This window comes from Lycium ferocissimum, unplaced genomic scaffold, assembly GCF_029784015.1.
Source record: "Lycium ferocissimum isolate CSIRO_LF1 unplaced genomic scaffold, AGI_CSIRO_Lferr_CH_V1 ctg383___fragment_4___debris, whole genome shotgun sequence".
Classification (NCBI taxonomy): domain Eukaryota; kingdom Viridiplantae; phylum Streptophyta; class Magnoliopsida; order Solanales; family Solanaceae; genus Lycium; species Lycium ferocissimum.
Window position 1 is genome coordinate 8,282 of NW_026725507.1, and position 16,719 is coordinate 25,000.

Sequence of the window (16,719 nt, forward strand, 5' to 3'; positions counted from 1 at the left end):
TGTCAAATATCTTTTTGGTAGATAAGAAGAATTAAGTAGCTTAATTTAAAGTTCTAAAATATCATATAAAGTTACATTGAAATAAAGATTTTTTGTGTAATGGAGAAAGGGTCATAACTCCATCGACTATATTTTAAAGATATTTTGTGATTTGAAGCAATGTTATAAATTTTCGTGTTTTATGACATTATTATTGTTGTATCTTAACTGTAAAATCATGAATTTATTAGTAAATGCTTATCCTACTTAATTTAGAAAAGATTAAGAAACAAAAATATTTTTTATTTTGTAAGAAAAAGAAATTTTATCGTTATCTAAATAAAAATTAATAATGGGGTTATTGTGATCATTTATATATGACCTATATTATCGATTTAAAAAGTACATGGAGTTATTATATTTTAATTGATGAAACGAGATTAAGAAGAAAAAAAAATATTATTTCTCACTTTTTTATTAGTTAACGGGATTTTGAAAGAAAAGAAACAAGAAAAGAGTTCTTTGAAAATAATATTTTTATTAGAAAAATAACGTGTCTAAAAAGATAAGAAATCACATGTTTATTAGGAAAAAAACATTTTTGACCTAATAAAGTAATAATAAGGGCATTTTTGCACCAAACTATTAATGAATGACATTTTTATTCAATTTCACATAATTTAAGGAAATTTGACCTTTTTTCCGTTAAAAAAAAAATTAGTTGCTCCAGAATATTTTGAAACCCGACCTTTCACGGATTGTGTTATAGGATTCCCGAGAATTCGCATAAAATATTCTTAATGGACTTACATAGTACTAGTATTATTTTATTACACGAAATTATGTGATTTCCTTCTATAGAAACCTATAAATACCCGTTGGTTGTTGCCAAATTCCTCCTTCCTCACAACTGTTTCTCCTTCCTCATAACTCCTCTCTGATTTTTCCATTCAACTTGTTTTTCACTCACATCTAAATATATGGACGGAATAGTGAACAAAGCCGTTGAAGAACTCTGTATACAAGGTTGCAAAGGCTGTGCTTCAGTTCCTATCAGCAATCTCTGGCCCAAACTAAAACCCTACCTTTCAATCAACGGCCTTGCCCTCTGTGGTAATGTAAAAAAGGCTATTTTGTCTAATCTTATTAACATTCCAGGTCTCGAATTCGAAACGAAAGACGGTAATAATGATTAGTTAAGTGCAGTGTGGAAGAAAGGGAGATATTGGATGATTTGAATATCGTTGTACCGGAGTATGCTTGATAACTTTAGTAGGATTCATGAGGTTGAGGTTTCCAAGTCTAAGCTATCTAAACAAGAGTTAGAAGCTCTTCATCTTCGGAAAAGAGTCCTTCAACGCATCGCCATTGCAAGGTTTGGTTCATCTCCTCGATCTTTTCCTGTAATTGTGGCCAATTCAACAATTTAGGATTAGTGAGTTTTGAGTGATAGAAATTTGGTCTATTTGATATATATACATTTGTTACTATTATTATAAATGTATATATATTTAATGTAACAACAACAACGACAACAACATACCCAGTGTATTTCCACAGGTGGGGTTTGGGGAGGGCAAAGCTTACGCAAACCTTACCCCTACCTCGTGGAGATAGATTGCCTCTTTCCGAAAGACCCTCAAGTCAAGTAACACATAACAACACAATTCGAAAAAGACAATAAAGAAGTAAAAAAGGCATAGCCTATAAGACATAGCAAATAATAGAGAAAGCGTAACATAACATTCAGAGCAAAATATGCGATAACCGAAGCCCAAGAAACAAGTAGTAGTAGCAGTATATATATGCATTGTGCAAGGGCAAATTTAGGATTTAGAGTTCCTGATGCGGTATAATAATATGTATATCTAGACTTAGAGTAGGTACCCATATTAAATATATAATCTTTAAAGAATTTTCATTTACTTAGACAATATACATATTTAAGTCAAAAGAATGGGTTCAGATGATGGATCCCGCGAAATTAAAATAGGCAAAGAAAAGAATGTTACCTTCTCAAAAAAAAAAAAAGATAAGCAAAGAAAAGACTGCTCAGTGAAGCATACTTGGTGCACTGTAAGACCTCGTTTGGGTGTGCCTAATTATGGATATTCATCATAAGGTCAAAGTTGTAGCTTTTTGAACAAACTTTTGAGAGATAAAACTTAGGTAAACTTGTAAAATACAATATTATTCTTTATTACACCTGGAATCCTATTTTGAAAATGGTGATATTCAGGCCAATGTGTGCCTCACCTCGACTATTCTATTGTATTCTTCCACCAGGTAACTCTACTTTTTCAAAGGTTAACAAATAAGAAGAGAGTACCTAGCTTTTTTGCCTCTATCAAGATTTGAACCTTGGTCTTACTGAACCTGTCATGCTAACTGTGAGCAGAAGCAAAGTAAATATTTAGAAGCTTTTTTCTTTTTAATTTGTTTTTTGTTTGACCTCGACAACTACAAGTGTCTGTCCCTACTCGGCATATTTAAGTTGAAGAGTCTTCTTTGTCTTTTAAAGCAAGTAACAAGATATTGCTCAATCAATCTGCTTATCATGGTTCCTAGTGCATTGACAGAGCAAATGGAATTACCCAGAGTGAGCTTACCAAGGAATTCAACACTAAAGCCAATAACTTCTTCCACATATTGAAGGAGCTTCAAACTCTCGGACTGATTCTGAGTCATCAAGTAACAGTTTGGGAAAATGAGACATCCAACGACGGAAAACTTATAAATAAGCATATTTCTACCAATATGCTTTATCTAAGCCTATATGGAAAGCATTTGCGCTGTCAACAGAGACTTGAAATCAGAAAGAGAGGTTTGATGAAGGATGATAGAGAGAATGTGCTTATAAAAGATGATCTGCCCAGTTTGAGAGATATCTGTAATATTCTTGAAAAAGCTAAGGGGAAGGTCTGGCATCTCTCGAATAATTGTTGGTATCTCAGGTTTTGTGAACATCACAATCCCAATCTTCTTTAAACTGTTTCACCTTTCCAGGTTATTCCCATCTCAAATATTAAAAAGGACCTAGGTTATCGAGATGCTGCTGGACATAAAAGATGGGCAAATGTAAGTCTTTATCATTTAGGATGCAATAAATTGAAATTCAAAAGAAATATTTATGAGTTGTATTAATTGTTTAATACGTTATCTGTCAGATCTTGCGCAAGTTGACACAAGCTCAGGTTGTGGAGGTAATTGAAGTAAGTAAAACAGTATCAACCAAAGTTGCTAATAATATTTGTACTTCTCCATCTTCAATATGGATGATACTAATTTCATTATAATCCAACTTGTGGGGTTTCTGTTCTATGTTTAATTAACTGTTGTACTTAGTTTCCTGTGTATCCAATAGCAGCATGAAATTTCAATGTGCAAAAAAACTTCTAGGCTCATCATTGAAGTAGTTGTTTATATACTGATATTAAGATCGTCAAGGGGTAGAAGAAAAATGAGAAATGAAAGAAAGATGTAAAGTCATGGATTATGGATAAGGAGTCTATAATACACATGATGTTTTATACATGCTTTCTTTTTGGTTTTTGTTTTTTTCATACTAGAAATTAATAAGTAATGACAAATGCGTTGTGAAAAAAAGTAAATGCAGGGGAAAACAGCTTGAAGTGAATTGAAGAAGGAGGATGTATATAGGTTGATTATCTTGTCCTGGTGCTTGGAGGAAATTCTTTCAGATTCATCTAAGATAGATTACTTGTCATGTATGGTCTTGTGAAATAAACTATAGATGACTTGTCATGTATGGTCTTGTGAAAATAAACTAAGTGACGGGCTAAAGATTTCATTAACCTTCCAGTTAAATCAGTAATTTTATGAATGGATTGATCAAAAGTGCTACTGATCGAGTTAGTAGTTTGGGGATGTTACATCATTGATATCAGCAAGGTGATTCAAATGGCACTTCTACTATACTCAAAAGACCAAAATATTCTCATTCATTTTTAATAAAGGAGAATTTTCCTTACAATTAGTCCTGTTTTCATTTGGTAATTTTAAAAATGATCAACATGTGGACTTTATTAATTAATTTATTCACTGTTCACAGAAGGACAAGTCTTTGCGTCTTTTAAAGGAATTTTCACCAATGCACTTCGATACTCGCAAACGTCGATCTGATGACCTTGGCCGAGAACAACCACCGACAAAAATAGAAAAGAGAGATCAGATTGGCCAACAGATTGTGGAGCTTCCCATTGAGCCTCAGACTTGTGGCATAACTCATGCTGAAGGATCCAGAGAGATCAGAGATGTTGAAGTGTGTAAAGTTCCTATTGTTGATATTACCATCTACCACTTTCATGGATATATTATTTGAATTTCAACTGCCTGGATCTTTCGGAATTTCTTCCGTAACGGTTCAGATATGGTCTTAAGAAGTAACAGTGGGTTACTTTGCTGCCATCTCTTTATGAGTATGAGTTTTTGCTGTGCTTTATATGCCATCCAGCTGTTTTACATCCTTCTTATTTAAGAGAAGTGTAGGAAGGATTATAAAAAGAATAACAGAGAGTTCCGACTCTGAAAAAAAAAAGCATGAAACAGCATGTCCTAAATGCTGATGAATCTCTTCTCCAGTTTCCTAGTTAAAAATGTCTCTTCTCCGTAGCTTAAATAGAAATATTTTTACTTAATAAAGTCTGTTAGAGGATAACTGCTAAGATCAGACCTCAATTTGGGGCATAGATGCCTAGTTGACTTAAACCCTTTAGAAACATGACAACTGCTACACCTTTAGTTTGAATATCCCAGTCTTCATAAGTTGATTTCTACTTTGTGAAATTTATCTTCTACCTTGTTGTCAGAACTCAAACTTAATATCCTTTAAAGTATGAAATGGTACGAGAATACTAGTTGTCCTTTCCACCCAGTACATTTCTTAAGATTGTTGAATTAAACTACAAATTCTTGCATGATGCACAATATCTCACGGATTCCATATGCCACTGTGTGATTTCTGCCTCTGCTTTTATCTGGATGAAGAAGGTTGTTTCCAACTTTTCCTTGGTTATCAGTCTTTCACCTGCAAACATAAGAGAGCAAAGACCAAATTATTTCTTATTACTTTGAGGCAACTTATGCATTTGTATAAACTTCACTCTTTGTTTGGTTGTGCGTTAGGATAGTATGGATATTTCTGGTGTAGATTTTACATGTTGAAGACATTTGTAAGCAGAGCTTTCAGAGATTTTCATAGGTTCATGCACCATACAGTTATAGATTGCATCAAAGAGGATACAAATCAACTTGGTTTTGAAAACTATTTTTGGTTTTGTCTATTCTTACTCCATAAACATTTTATATATCATCAAATTCAGATTAACAAATCACAAAGTGTGAAAACGTATTTCAAGAGCATATGCTATCTACTAAATAGGGGGCACATGAAATCATTGAGAAATATATTTTTTGACATTAAGATAGCTTTACTATGCATCATATACATAAAATGTGGTGTAACCCGATTTATTTTTTTCCATTTGAATTGTTTGTCCACCTTATTTTAAAGCAGGGAATACTTGAATCTTTATTTATTTATATATTTAGGTCTGCGATAATAAGATTAATGAGTCGAATAATTTCTGATTTAGTTCTTTCCATTTAGGGGTTGTGTTCTGGTTGCAGTAGGGAAACTATTATTTCTCATGTTTGCAGTACAAGATTGTTTGTGGCTACTTGGGGTTCAGTGGTTTGGTAGTTTCTAGGTAGTTGGTAAAGTATTGTTTGGCAGTGGGAACCAAAAAAAAAAAAAGGTTATTGTTTTGATGTATTGTTTGGCAGTGGGAACCATTTTTTTTTTTTTTTTTTTTTTTTAATATTATACTGATGCACATTCTCAGATTTACATTTCTGTACTCAACTGGTACACTTTTCACCTTTTTGTCTTTCTCTATCAAGGAGGTCCAGTATCGGGGAAACAATAGAATGAGCACTGCACAGAATTCTTCCAGTGATGTGAGCAACACAAAAATGCAGATGATGGGTTCTTCTGTATGTGACCTTGTTCCTGTAAAAACTTCGGCAACTGAAACAATATCCCCTAGATGCCAAGCATACAAAGCATATCCCAGTCATAAACTGCGAGCAGACTGCGCAAGGGAACAGAGGGAGCACTGGATACTTAAAATGTTAGAGGTATTGGGCATCTTAACTACTCTTTTGCTTCTGCATTGAATATAGGTCTATAGATTTCAGTTTAGATGAACCAACTCAAGCTATTCTTCTTTGAGCAGGAGGAGAAATTTCTTATAAAACCTCACTTACAAAGACGACTTGAGAGACTTGAAAAGGGCAGGCACACATCAATGGACAAAAAGACCTTAGAACGCAGTTTGAATAAGCTTCAACAAAATGGACACTGTAAATGCCTTGACGTCTTCTTCCCTGCTGTCACAAACTTTTGCGAGAACCTTAAAAGGGTCGTGGTTCTGCACCCATCCATTTATGAGTTATCTCCTGCACTGTTGGTTAAAATTTATGATAGAATTAGGTCCTTTGAAAGGGAATTGCGTGGAAAAAGCTTTTCTAAGTTTCAGAAGGGGGATGCACTTCCGATAGTGTATGATGATGTGGGCAGAGGACAACAAAGAATAGAGATGGATGTCCAAGATGCACTAGCTAAAAAGAGTTGTGGGAAGAAGTCTCTGATGGAAAAAATGGCTCGTGCAAAGCTTCTTCACATCTATCTATGGGAGTATGTCAATAGTCTCCCTGATAGTGAAGATACTTCCTCATCTGGTAAATACGGTTATGATTTAAGAAATGATGACAGCAGTTGCAAATTGGTTGATATAGGTTCAGCTATCGAGGCCATGCAGCTTGAGCTGTTCTTACAAGTTTCAGGTTCTGTTAAAATGCATGAGAATGTGTTTGAAAAATGTGGGGATTATTTACACCTTTCTGGTATTCCAATGAAGGACTACACGTGTCTGAAAGATACCCCGTCAATCAAGGAGCTCTCACTGTTGATTGCCGTTTTACAACGTTTTAAGGTATAATTGAAAATCATCTTTGAGATACTTGATATTTAAGTTCTAACCCTTATTTTAGCATATGCAACGCTTTCCCAAGTGATAAAATCTTGTGGTCCATTCTTTCCTAACTAAAAAAAAAAAATCTTATGTGTATGTAGTCTGATTCCGGAAAATGATTCAAGTCCAGGATTTGGTCCATTGTCTTCCTTCTATCCACCAAACATGATATTTTTATTTCCTGGGAGAAGGATCCCAAATTGTTTTAATAAAATATTAAGAAACACCGAGTTTTTTTGTGTGGAAAATTTGCAAAAAAAAAAAAAAAAAGAAGTAGCTTGTTTTGCAATTTGTAGAGATTGAGGATTTTGATACCATGAATAGCTATAATATGGTTGAGGGAGTTGATTATGATCGAGTTATCACTCTTTCTTTTCTTTCTTGTTTTGGCAAGTAATGAAGTAGTTTCATCTTTGTTGGCAGTTGATCCGCCTTGTTTGTGGTGAACATACGGTAGATGCCACTCAGGTGACACAAATCACTCTTACTCATGCACTAGAGCTTAAGCCTTTCTCTTCAGCTGCAAGATCATCTTCCTTTCATGGTCCAGATTCTTGCCATCAAGTTAGACATGATTTTGTTCTTTCAAATAGAAAAGCTGTTGATGAGTACTGGAACACTTTGGAGTACTTTTTGGCTGGACCTAATCCAGAAGCTGCTTCAAATGCTTCCCCAGGAAATGATGTTCCTGCTGTTAAAGAGGTTTGATATTGTAAACACAACTTGCAATTTTGTCCTTCTATTGTTCTTGGATGAAGATGTTCCCCTATGGAAATGATGTCAATGCTGATCCTTTGGATGTTCATCTTGTAAATACTTTATAGGGCTAAGAAGCAGCGATAGGGCTCATTTTGCTATATCTGCACAAGAGCCCTCTCCTTCAAGCTTGAAGACACTTTACATCCTTTCTCTCTTTCTTTTCTTTTTCATTTTCTAAGCTTAATGTGTTTATAAGATTTTATCTTGTGGCTGGACCAAATAAGTTTGAGTTTCTAGAAAACGGCAAAGGTGTCTCGAAATCATTAAATAAAGATTGTCACTTAGCGTTATTATGAAAAATTTACACCCAAGTTATGCTTTTGGGGTTTGCAAGGTGGCATTATTTTTTTTTTTTTGCTCTTCCCTGCCTTAAAATCTGTTAACAGTATTGTTCAAATGAAGTTAAAGATCATCCAGCTTGTCTGCCAATTGTGCTACTGCTTAGCAGTTAACTTGTACCTTTAAAAATATCAGTTTTATCAAACTTAAGCATGGTCACTTCCTTTCTAGAAATTGTAAGCAATATGTGAAATTGCTTTTAACGGATTATGCATATACAAGAAGATGTAAGTGATAGAGAGAGGATATTGAAAACTGAGTTGAAATAAGAGGAGCAGGCCCATTATCTACCGAGTTTTTAACCATGCGCCAATTGGCCCTCAGGAATTTCTTGGTTATCAAATAAATAAATAAGAGAAAGAAACAAAAGCTTAAACATTATTTCATTTTATCCTGCATTAACATATTTTACGCATTTTTATTATGAATGATTTAGAAGACACAATGTACAGGTACTTCAGCGTTTTCACAATAGGAAGCAAAAGCGTCTCTCTAGATCCCAAGGAGTTTTAAATTCCAAATGGATGGTTCACCTCATAAAAGGACGAAATAATTCTTCACGGAAAAGAAAGAGGTCATCAGGCGGAGTGCCCTCAAGACATGTAAAGCTACGCACTTCAGATGTACAACCAAGTGACAAGAGCACATGTGATACTGTTGAGCAATTCCCTGATGAACAAAATGCTTTCGTGGTTTCTCCAGGGGACATTGGATGTAATTCTCAAATAAATTGTGTTGGTGATCATAGGGAGGTTACCGAAGGGATAGAGCAATGCGAAAAAAATGAGGGCAATCACTCTTTCATGAAGCGAAGTGATCTCTCAAGTCTGAAGCCAACATGCAGAGCAATTTTCTCCTGGACCGAAGATGCAGACAGGTATTTGCATGTTCATTGTAGATAAATGATTTAGAGGTAGTTTATGGAGTAACACATTTCAGCTTCTTGTCTATTTGGTCTTGTTCTGAAGTATATTTCTGTGGAATATCCTATTTGCATGGTCTGCTATGGATCGTCATGCAGCGGGTGACTTACTGCAGCTTACTCAGCATATCTAACATATCTTAATAAATCAGTCTATTCTGGATCTTAACATATAATGAATCTGTCCAGGCAATTGGTGATTGAATATGTAAGACTCCGAGCAGCCCTTGGGCCATATTCTCGTTGTTTTAAATGGGCCTCAGTCAAAAACCTTCCAGCATCACCTGATGCATGCAAACGTAGAATGGCCATTTTGATGAAAGGCTGTATACAATTCAGAAGTGCTTTAATGAAACTCTGTAATGTAGTCTCAGAGCGTTATGCACGGTACCTCCAGAACAGGTCTTTAGACTGCGGTGATTGTGAAGAGATGGTTCAGCATGATGCCTCAGAAGAAGATTTGAATCAAGGTGTCTCTGACAGCCCTGAACATTCTAGAGAGGCTGCAGAAGAGCGGTGGGATGATTTTGATGTCTACAATGTAAAGGTTGCCCTAGATAAGGTGTTGGAATGTAAAAAGATGGCTAAGTTGAATGGTAGCAATGGAGTTCAATCTGCCAATGCTAATTCAGATCTCAGTATAAATGCTGAAAGACCTGTAAGTCCTTCTGATGTTGCAATACGTCATATATGTGCATGACATTTTATGCTTGTCCAAGTTTGTTATCTTCTATTTGCTATCTGCCCAGAGTTATTTAATCAGAGGTTTGACTCCGTAAGTTTAAGTTTGATATGTGAGCCATAATGTCCTCTATCACCTTGGTTGCCCCTCACCAGTAAAAAAAAAAAAAAAAAAAAAAAAAAAAAAGAAAGAAGTTCACCAACTTTGAGGAAATGAAAAAAACAAAGGAACTCCAGATACGTAAGTAGAAAACTCTGAGGTCTGGACCCCTATTTCTATTTGATCTGTCCATCTGCGTGGGGAAGTGTTGGTCAAGTTTTTGCATATAATATATAATTTCAATCTGGCAAACTAGCTTCCTGCGGTTAATATTCTGTTTATATTCCCTGTCTCCCCCTTTGTGTCTGCATATCTGTTGCATGATTATCATTATGTTAAATTACAACCCCCCACCCCCAACCCAAGAGTTTGACAAGATGAAACAAATTCTCAGGAGAAAAGCTCGCATTGGGTTCCTAAGAGGTGTGGTCATCCTTTAATTGAAAGCAACAATATACGCAGGCAACCATTTGAATCAGTTGCAGTTGCAAACGCAGTAGAGCTATCAAAGTTGGCAGTCCTGACCACCTCAAGATCTCAACTGGTGCCAACTTCACTTGTCGAAACATTTAAGCATTACTCGGAGCATGATAAAGTTCTTGCTTTCAACTTCCTGAAAGAGATGAAACTGGTAAATATTTTTTCAGGTCTTCTGATTATATACCCATTGCACTTCCTGACCATATTACCACTTCGCATATATAACCTGGCTGGCTGTTATCATCAAGTGGTTGAATGGTTAAACTGGGAAAACAATCAACGTATGCAGGAACTCATGATATTTGAATTTTAAGTACTTCCGATCCAATGTATGCAAAGACCCTGTATTAGTAAAACCCTAAATTTTCTTTGCACTTCTAAAATAAAGATTCATGTTGAAATTCTAATTTGAACTATGATCTGATCTTATGCCTAAACTATGATCTGATCTTATGCCTATTGAACTAGCAATAAAAACATTATGATAGTACTTTTCTTTACTCTTAGCAATACAATATGGAAGTGAAATTGAGTTCGTGACTTTTGTACTAGTCAAATAGTGTCACATTAATTGCAAATCAGGAGAAGCATTTGATCGTAAAAGATGCAAGAAATTAATATCAGTACTATATATTTGAAAAAAGATCACGCCTTGTTCATAGGCTGCAGCATTAGCGAGACATGATTTGAGCAAACATATTTTACTGCAAGTTCTTATGTTTGTTCAGTTGAGTAAAGGATTCTACGGAGGGGTTAACTATATCTGAAAGTGAAGTGTATACAATAATGGAGAAGTAATATATGTTAGCTGTTCAATTGTGTCTATGATTCTTGGATCTTTTCAACAGGAGAATTTAGCATTATGGCCAGTATTCCTGTCTAGATTTTAACAAGCATGTAGCTTTGTCAATACAAATGCCCGTTTGTATTATTAGCTCACTTTCTTGGATAGTAGTTTGCGGGTGAGACCAAGTTGGTCACCTACTTCTTTAAGCCATTTCCTAACGGTCAGATGACTCAGTGACTTTGGTATATAAAGATATATGAAACAAAGTGCACATTTCATTTTATCAGTAGCTGCATCTGCAATTCTTTTCTCCTTATTATACACTTCCAAAATGTCCTCACTTCACCTTTATGCAGATCGAGAGTAGAGCCAAAAATCCTGTTGCGCTTTCTGGGAAATTCTTTGACAGTATGTTTTCATCTCCATTTCCAATCAAAACTGGAGAACAAGCAGCTAAATTTTCAACCTGGCTGCATGAAAGAGAGAAAGAGATGGTGAATGGTGGGGTTGTTCTTCCGCGGGACTTGCAATGTGGTGACGTCTTAAATTTATGTGGTCTATTGTCTTCAGGAGAACTGTCAATTATACCATGCCTGCCAGCTAAAGGTGTTGGAAAGGCGAAGGATGCCAGAACTCTCAAACGTAAAAATAATATTACTAACTTTCGTGATGGAAGCAGGGGTAAGACATACAGAATTGGTGAAAGTGAGGCTCGCCGAGCAAAGGGTTTTCCTGATATTACTTTATCCTTGAGCCGTGCAACATTTTTCAGCAGAGAAGCCGTAGAATTTTTTAAAAATGACGAGAATCAGCCATTGACACAAATTGGTGAAGAAAATCAAGTCAAGATCATGTCAGTTCTTGAATCTAGCAGCAGTGCATCTTACTTGGAAGGAAAAAATAATGTAGAGGAAGCACACGAGAATGGGAGTTATGGATACACAGCAATATCTTCCAAAGAGTTGCTATGGAAAGCCATGGCAAGCTCTGCTGAACACTTCTGCTCTTTTTCTTCTAAAAAAGAAAGTTCTGCATTTAACCCAGAGCTCTTTAGGTCTTTACTTTTAGCCATTCAAAAGGCTGGTGACCAAGGTCTAACCATGAAAGAAATCTCAATGTCTGTGAATGTTCAGGGTATGCAACTCTTCTTTTTTCATATTACTTTTCTATTTGATTAAAATATCACAAGATTGATGCTATGAGTTTTTGTTTTTTATCAGGGGAAAAGATGCTGGATGTTATCGTCGACGTCCTTGAAACTTTCGGACAAGTATTAAAGGTACTGTGCTTTGTAGTTGCCAATTAATTTATTTTCCTAGTGGTGATATTTTGAGATTAGACAAGCAGAAAAGAAAGTAGACAGAGAAGTAATCTCTCCATCCCATTTTAATGGACCTCCTTTCTTTTTGGTCAGTCTGGAAAAGCTAGAACTATTTCGACAAATTGTAAATTTAAGTCCCTCCAAAAATTCATACTTGTATAGGTTTATTATTACTAGTTTGTATTATTTCAAACTTGATGTGACATATTTTCAATTAACTATTCCAGTCTATCAAAGTTCAAACTATTATATAAGCACTTCTCTATTCACTTGGAAACATATTCAAACATGTTATTCTCTTAAACTCCACTCGGGTCTGTGTAATGCTGTTTCCATTTTTATTGGTAATAGTGTCCGGAAAAATGTCCCCCTCTAGAGAGTGGATAGATCGTAAAGGTACCCAAGCTGTTTAATGAGGGTTGAGTCAGAAAATAAGAAAATAGTACGTTTGTTCAAAGTAAGCTAAGTCAATGCGCTGGTGCTGGTAAATGTGTTATCCACCAGACATATTCGCGTGATTGATACACATGAGTAGTAGAAAAGGTGTAAGTTGGCAAAAGATGGACAACTTGACATTTATCTGATTTTACGATTGATCCTTTCTCGCGCTCCTTTAATCTTTGGTAAACGGGTAATGGTTTTTCTGTGATGCCACAGAGAGAAGATATGAAAGGATTAATTAGGGAGGTTTCCACTTTTTGTAACGCCTATAATTTCTTTTTATTGTACCCTCCATGCAGGTCAATGGCTATGATTCTGTTCATGTGGTTGATTCCTTATATCATTCCAAATATTTCTTATCCACCGTACCAGTTAATCGACAAGATTCTTTGGTCACTCTTGCGGGAGCTGATGATGCACAGAAAGAACTTGGTATGAATGCCGAGTTCCATAATCCCACTAATCGAGAGCAACCTTCTGAACCTTTACTTGAAAGGCAAAGCACAAATAGAAATGATTCATTGGAGTTCCAAACTGCAAAATCTCATCCATGTAAGCCAATATTGCCTTGGATCGATGGTGATGGTACTTTCAACAATGGTGTCTACAGAAAACTTGTGTCTCGTGCTCTGGGTATCATAATGCAGAAGCCAGGGATTCTAGAGGTATGAATTTTTTAAACTTATGGTATTTTATATATAAAATATGGTGCATAACAATTAATAATGACATGTAGCTGTAGACCATTTACATAAGTTATTTTGGCACCGTTAGATCACATGGATAGAAGGTGATTACTGCGGTCATTATTTATGATCAAGTTGTTCTGATATGAACTTATAAATACATCTTTAATTTTTGTTGCAGGATCATGTTATCGACCAGATGCATGGAATGAATCCTCAGGTAAATATCCATTTATAAACTATCCATGAACAAACTATTAATCTGTGCCCCCAGTATACTTTTCCCATTGACTGAACAAACAGAAGTTACCGCGCGAAAACATCATAATGATTCCTTCATCTCACCTGAATTTTCAATTTATCAAGACTCACCATCACCTAAGGATATGATACTGAATTACATTGTCACATTTCTGATATAATAATATCTGAGGACATTTTCCCCCTTGCCCACCAATAATGAATGTAATTTGTTGTTCTTGTTCAAAACTTATCAGTCTTAACTACATCTTCTTGCTCTCTAGTATTTGTTGCTATAAAGAGGTTTGCAATCTAAGTTTAACTTGTACTAGTTTTTCTCCTATTTATCTAATCTTGGAGCTAAGTATCCGAGAGCTTATAAATTGTACCACATCTGATGTTCACGTTCTTTCCAAGAAGTTCTGTATTTCTGGGATTTGCACTAAAGTAATGTCTATTGTAGATTGCTAACTAGATTTACTTAGCTGAGAAAGTATAAGTTTTCTTTCTTAGTGACCACAAAGTGCCAGACTATGTAATATTGTATGCAAACTGTAACTTAGCATTAGTACATGCTTCGAATGCCTCTGAGAAATGTTAATATGTTGCTTTTTGTCTTAAAGAGTTGCAGAACTTTGTTAGAGATGATGATTCTGGATAACCATATCGTTGTGCGCAAAATGTTTGAAACTATAGCCGGGCCACCTGCCATTCTCAGTGGCCTTCTTGGAACACAATTCGTGAAGTCAAAGCTTATTCTAAAACGACATCTCTTCGCGAATCCCACGAGCACTTCCCATTTGTAAAGGTGGAAATATTTATCTGTAAGTATAAGCAACAATTCATCAATGTTGTTATAATTTAAAGTCTTAAGTCTTTTTTTATTGCAGAACCACAAGTCTTTTTGGATGCTTATTGTGTACATTTTGGTGTTTTAAAGTCTCAAAAGAGGAAGCTAGAGATGCATTAGTTTATCATTTTGTAAAGCTAATATATTGTTAAGATTGTAGATTATTAGTGCCATACTGGAAAGCCAATGACAAGATCATAGTGTGCATGAGAAAACTGTATGAAAAGTTTTCTTGTAGTAATGAGCAGTAAAAGAAGGAAATAATACTTGGTTCAAGAGGAATATATAACCTCATACAATCACCAAAATTATAGATAGTATAAAGGTCAAACTTAGTGAATTGAAATACGTGTTATTTTTAAAGAACACTATCCGTGGAAGGTCTTAACTGATTCAAAATATTCTGTAGCAACTACTTTTTATTTTAGAAATAATAGAAAATGTAGTTTTGATTTTTTTTTTTTTAAAAAGAACATGAAGTAGAGTTTGCATTGAGTATAATTAAGACAAATACTTAAAAAAAAACACCAAATGTATTATGCTTCTTTGCTTATTCTTTCTAGAGATAATTACTTGGAGATACCAACATACCGCCCACATATCTAACTAACCAATTCTAACCCAATTGTTAGTTTATTACCCATCTATCTCTATTTTCCCAAGATAGTCACCCTCCGCTAGAAAAACCTCCAACTGAACCTTCAAAATATTCAAGTAGCAACTTCTCCCTCACCCCTCTCTCTCCGTTTTTGCTATCAATGAAAGTTCAGATCTGGCTGTCGGATCATTGCTGCAGTCATCTGTGATTTTGCTTTTTTTTTTAGTTTGAAAAAAAAGAACATGAAATGTTTAGAGTTTGCATTGAGTATAATTAAGACAAATACTTAAAAAAAAACACCAAATGTATATATATCATATGTGTGTGTATATATGTTATATATAGATATATAACTTGGAGATACCACTGTAGTATTGTACATATATATACTAACCAATTCTAACCCAATTATTAGTTTATTATCCCATCTATCTCTATGTTTCTATATATATAGCCACAATCTATGCATAGTCACCCTCCAACGCTATATATATGAGTTATTTCCTCCACCAGTGGATACCTTTATGTATTTTTATATTTCTTTTGTAGTGATATAATGCAACAACTGTTTAAATATAATAGAGGTATACCACAATAGTTCCACCACATGCTCATATTCCACGAGCTTCGTCCCTCACCCCTCTCTCTCCGTTTTTGCTATCAAGCCATGAAAGTTCAGATCTGGCTGTCGGATCAGTTGCTGCAGTCATCTGTGCCTTTGCTTTCTTCCCCTAGGTTGATCTGGAAAAAATGAAATTTACTAGTAATTAATGTTTAAGAATTGTTCACATTAATTATGTGCGTATATGATTTTCTACGACAACTATTTCACTTTTCGTATCCCGGGGAAGTCACTCAATCTAACGGGAAATTCTTACTAGAAGTCACTCAGTCAAAAAAAATGTATACATATCATGTGTGTGTATATATAATATATAGTAATGTATACCACTGTAGTATATGTAACATTTATATATAGCTATACAGAACAAATACATTATCTATACACTGTAATTTGAGTCGGTTTCATGTGTTTATACAAAGCATTAACATTATATTTACAAAGTATATTAATGTGTATGTACATAGCTATACATAACACATGCATTATCTATACACCAGAGAAAAGGCATATTTTGGTTACGCAAATAGTTATGGAAAAGTTTTGCTATATATATGAGTTATTTCCCTAACAATACGGACCAGTGGATACCTTTATTTATTTTTTATTTTTCTTTTGTAGTGATATCATATGCAACAACTGTTTAAATCAGAGAAAAAGTAATTTGAGAGGTAGAGATTATGGAATTGCAATAAAATATAGTTCCACCACATGCATACTATATTTTAATAGATACTCTTGTCTCCAATGTAGATATTCATAGATTAATTAATTGGACATCAAACATGTGCACACTAAGTAAAGGAGATAACAAGTGTTGGTTTGCAATTTCGTGGAAAGGAAAGATTAGACATATTTA

At 34.8% G+C, this 16,719-nt stretch overlaps 1 protein-coding gene across 4 annotated transcripts; it reads left to right on the forward strand.

Annotated features, from left to right (window-relative positions):
- The first annotated feature begins 772 nt into the window (after positions 1–772).
- LOC132044211 (uncharacterized) lies at positions 773–14,897 on the forward strand. 4 transcript variants are annotated; one of them, XM_059434693.1, is made up of 17 exons: positions 773–1,354; positions 2,559–2,898; positions 2,986–3,057; positions 3,147–3,191; positions 4,052–4,261; positions 5,902–6,138; positions 6,237–6,995; positions 7,458–7,736; positions 8,585–9,009; positions 9,244–9,712; positions 10,230–10,466; positions 11,459–12,236; positions 12,323–12,381; positions 13,164–13,529; positions 13,732–13,770; positions 14,414–14,598; positions 14,681–14,897. In XM_059434693.1, exons 1-16 carry the CDS (start codon positions 1,236–1,238, stop codon positions 14,594–14,596), a joined length of 4,617 nt encoding a protein of 1,538 aa, XP_059290676.1. In that variant the 5' UTR covers positions 773–1,235; the 3' UTR covers positions 14,597–14,598; positions 14,681–14,897. The 4 variants fall into 4 exon arrangements, with proteins under 4 accessions (XP_059290676.1, XP_059290677.1, XP_059290678.1 ...); XM_059434694.1 differs by having other exon boundaries at positions 5,905–6,138; positions 14,414–14,897; XM_059434695.1 differs by having other exon boundaries at positions 5,911–6,138; positions 14,414–14,897.
- The last annotated feature ends 1,822 nt before the right edge of the window (positions 14,898–16,719 follow it).

Coding starts and splice junctions, on each gene's coding strand:
- LOC132044211 (XM_059434693.1), top strand. CDS start 1,236: ATGCTTGATAACTTTAGTAGGATTCATGAGGTTGAGGTTTCCAAGTCT. Junction 1,355..2,558: donor CAACGCATCGCCATTGCAAG/GTTTGGTTCATC, acceptor GTGCATTGACAG/AGCAAATGGAATTACCCAGA. Junction 7,737..8,584: donor ATGTTCCTGCTGTTAAAGAG/GTTTGATATTGT, acceptor CACAATGTACAG/GTACTTCAGCGTTTTCACAA.